At 50.4% G+C, this 3862-nt stretch overlaps 1 protein-coding gene across 1 annotated transcript; it reads left to right on the top strand.

Annotated features, from left to right (window-relative positions):
- Positions 1-1475: 1475 nt before the first annotated feature.
- Positions 1476-2842, top strand: LOC144122881 (uncharacterized). Its single transcript, XM_077655874.1, has 2 exons — positions 1476-2092; positions 2257-2842. Exons 1-2 carry the CDS (start codon positions 1476-1478, stop codon positions 2840-2842), a joined length of 1203 nt encoding a protein of 400 aa, XP_077512000.1.
- The last annotated feature ends 1020 nt before the right edge of the window (positions 2843-3862 follow it).

Here is a 3862-nt window from a genome sequence, read left to right as displayed (position 1 = left end):
CGATATGCCTCTGGATGCGAAGGCAACATCGATGCAGGAGCCGGTTGTTCCGCGTCGTCGCAAGGTAGGCTCGCCGGTGTTCAAAGGGGTGAGTCCTAGCTGCGTTGCTACGTCGTGCAGGTGGTCTCCACGCGCGGTATGGCGCGCACTGCCCCACGAACTTTGGTGGGCGTTAAAATAGCCACAGATGATTTGGCGCGGGGAACAGCATGAAGACTCAGCACGAAAACTCAGCGCGTTCCACACGACAGCTGGACGCACATAAACACTGGCCACCGACGTGTCAACACCACTGAGGCGCACTGTCACCACCACGCACTACTGGGCGTCAGATGTCTCCGCCGCCGAGACGACGAGGTTGTCTGGACGTCCTGCCGCACATAAATCGCGCACCATGATTTTCCGGGGCGTTGAGATGTGTCACAACAGGGCACTGCAGCACATATGGGTTCCTCGCACGTGGTGGCTGAGTGGTAGCCAATGTAGCCAGGTAGCCGCATCTGGGGCTCCCCGTCATGTGAACGGACGTACGTCTCCTACAGCGTGATAACTTCCGGTGAATCCTGTGCGATGCGAACTTGCATTTCGGCGTACCGCGCTGCAAGTGAGCACACGTTCCACTGCAGGATAAATGGTACGCGGGAGAGTCCGGCGGCTAGCCATCATGCTGGCTTATCTGTGTGGGAGCACCCGCTGCTTCTAAGCAAGCCCGGTGTCATCGGTGCCCTCCGGGAAAAGTGCGCCGAGGGCGCGCAATGCCAGCTTTAGGTCCCGGGGTGCCTCGATGCCAGCGCCGCCGCACCCTAGCTTTAGGCGCGCGATTTTCGCGTCCCGTGCCTCAGGGGGCTGGCCATGAGAAGCGGCCGCAGGCTCGGGCCGCGCTACACTGGACGCCGGGCAACCGGATGGCCGCTTGAAGCTCCCAGCTTGAAGCTCAGGAGGCTGTCGAAATTTATCTGAAGCCCTCTACAACGGCGCCTCATTCATTCTCTTATCTTTCACTACCTCCTCCATTCCTTCCTATACAGACCGGTTCAGGTGTCAACCGAGAAGTGAGACAGTTGCTGCGCCTTTACTTTCCTCACAGCCAATTCGGCCAGGTTTCCTAACGCGTAGCGCATAAAATAATCGGATGACGCTTAAGCTTCGTCTTTAATACCCCTGTCACACGGGCACTTTCGATCCTCATTGAGCTCGATCTGCATCGAGATTTTCGAGCACGCTCGAAACATCCGGTGCTACACGGGCATTTTCAATGCTCATTGAGAAGTTTCGCTCATGTGTGTTAGGTGGCGCCAAATGTTCCACCGACAGCCATAACATGCTGATGTCCGGCAACACTGTGCAGCCGGAGGCAGCGGCAGCCAAATACGTAGCAAGATGTGATAGCGGTTGTCGCCAAAACCAAAAGCTTTGCTGTCACAGCTGTGTAGATTATTATGAGTGTTCAAAGGAAGCGTGGGATTGCTCTTATGATGGTGGAGGCCGCTGACCTCGAAGTCGTGATTGAGGCGGCTAAATGTCAGACGGACAGTGTGAAAAGGCGGCTCCTTTTTGCGCACGGGTTGCTTATCGCAGCTACGGTTGCGTGCGATGGTACAGTCCAGCGGGAAAGGTGGATGTACAACCGAAACGAACGCTGGTTCGAGGACACTCTCCCTCACCTCGGTGAACGGTTCTTTAAACAGAGCTTCCGTGTGACTCCTCCGACGTTTCGGTACATAGTCGAAGCTTGCCGGCCCCTGCTGCAGCGCGTCGACACGAATATGCGGTTGGCCATATCTGTCGAGAAGCGCGTTGCAGTGGCGATGTATAAGCTGTGCTCCTCGGCAGAGGATAGGTCTGTGGCCAATCTTTTCGGCCTGGGGCGATCCACCGTGAACACCATATATCGCGAGTTTTGTGACGCCGTAGTGTGCCTACTTGAGGACAAGTGGGTAAACATGCCCTCTCCAGACGCAATGGGCGGCCACATTAGAGAGTTCGGTGCCGTTTGCGATTTCCCACAAGCGGTAGGGGCACTCGACGGTTGCCATTTCCCCGTGTCGCCGCCCAAGGAAAGCGCACCAGACTACTACAACTACAAAGGCTGGTGAGTTATCTCATATTTGGCTTATGTAGAGCTTACATGTTGCAGCCATAAAGGCAGCATTGCAGCAGTACGAATTTGCTAATGCAAAAGTCTTCAGTTCACAAGTCATTGTGCATGTCCATGATTTGTGAGGAATTCTTTTAATGCTGTTTTTCTTTTCACAGGCACAGCATCGTGCTGCTCGCCTTGGTAGACCACCGGTACCGCTTTCGGTACGTGAACGTTGGATCACCAGGGCGCTGCCACGATGCCTACATCTACCAACGCTCCCAGCTGGCAGAGTTTATTGAAGGGCCAACATTTCAGGCTCCAGCTGTAGTCTTCAGTGGAACAGCTGTGCCTCCATTAATACTCTGCGACCAAGCATTTCCCCTCACAACGCACTTGATCAAACCCTTCAGCCACAGCGCCCACTTGGATGCCGATATGAAAAGGTTGAACTACCACCTGTCGAAGGCTAGAAGGGTAGTTGAGAACGCCTTTGGCAGACTGAAGGCAAGATTCAGGTTCTGCATGAAGAGGATGGAGTGCAGCATGGATACAGCTCCACTGGTGATCCGCGCCTGCTGCACGCTGAACAACATCTGTGAAGCATTTGGGGACCAAGTTATGCAAGACTGGACCCCTGATGCACAAGTTTCCGAGGCCCTGTATCAGCAGCCACAGAGAGTCACAGATGACCAAACTGCAATTGGTGCTGCAGTACGAGCTGCAATACTAGAGTACTACAAGCAGCGAGCACAGAACTGAGGTAAACCGTGCTATCCATTTACAATAACAGTGTTTGCTGGCTGGCTAGTTGGTGCAATCCATTCACTTCAAGAAACTGTGTGAAAAGATAATGGAACACACAGGAGACGCAATCAAAATTTGAAAAGTTATACCTTTTTATAGGCTTCACAGCCAACAGTTTACAAAAAAATGTACATATCACATTCAACGGAACCAAATCCAAAAGATGCGAGGACAAGACAAAAAAGACACTGGCTGGCTTTATTTTGTCATTCGTCTTTGTACGCTGGTCCTGTAGTTAGACCATGAATTACCAACACGCCCACAATGCTTTGTTGCTACAGTATATATCACCCGAAAAATATCACAAACTGCTGCGAAACATACTCAGGTACTGGAAATATGCTCAGGTACTGGAACAGGTGTAAAAAGCATAGAACAGCAAGGAAGAAAAACAATAAAAGACAAAATTGAAAGGAGTAACCTCAGATATCGCACTGCATGTGGTTAACATAGCCATGATTATTGCAAATCACTCAGGTACTGCAGAAAGTGCGAAAAATGCTAAACAATAGTTAAAATCATAAGGAGTCACATTAGAAAATGTCATATTGCACATAGTTAACACAGCCACAAACCACAAATCACTGTGCCACATTGCGCAGGAACTGGAAAAAAAGCAAAAAATGTGCACGAAAACAAAGAGACAAAATCTGGGCTCACATCGGATGATGTCATATTGCATGTGGTTAACACTGCCTTCAATATCACAAATTGCTGCGCAATATCACGCACGCACTGAAATAAGTGCAACAAATGCACAGCAGCAAGAAAGGAAAACAAAAAGAAATAGATAAAATCTGAAAGGAGTCGATACATAACGTCATATTGCACATAGTTAACACAGCCTTCAGTACCACAAATCACCGCACAACATTGCGCAGGTGCTGAAACAAATGGAAAAAATGCGCACAAAAAAGAAAAGAAACAAAATCTGGAGTCACATCAGATGATTCTATATTGCATGTGGTTAACACT

Source organism: Amblyomma americanum, chromosome 1 (assembly GCF_052857255.1).
Source record: "Amblyomma americanum isolate KBUSLIRL-KWMA chromosome 1, ASM5285725v1, whole genome shotgun sequence".
NCBI lineage: Eukaryota > Metazoa > Arthropoda > Arachnida > Ixodida > Ixodidae > Amblyomma > Amblyomma americanum.
The sequence above is the reverse complement of the archived record's forward strand: the minus strand, read 5'-3'. Positions and strand labels throughout refer to the sequence as shown.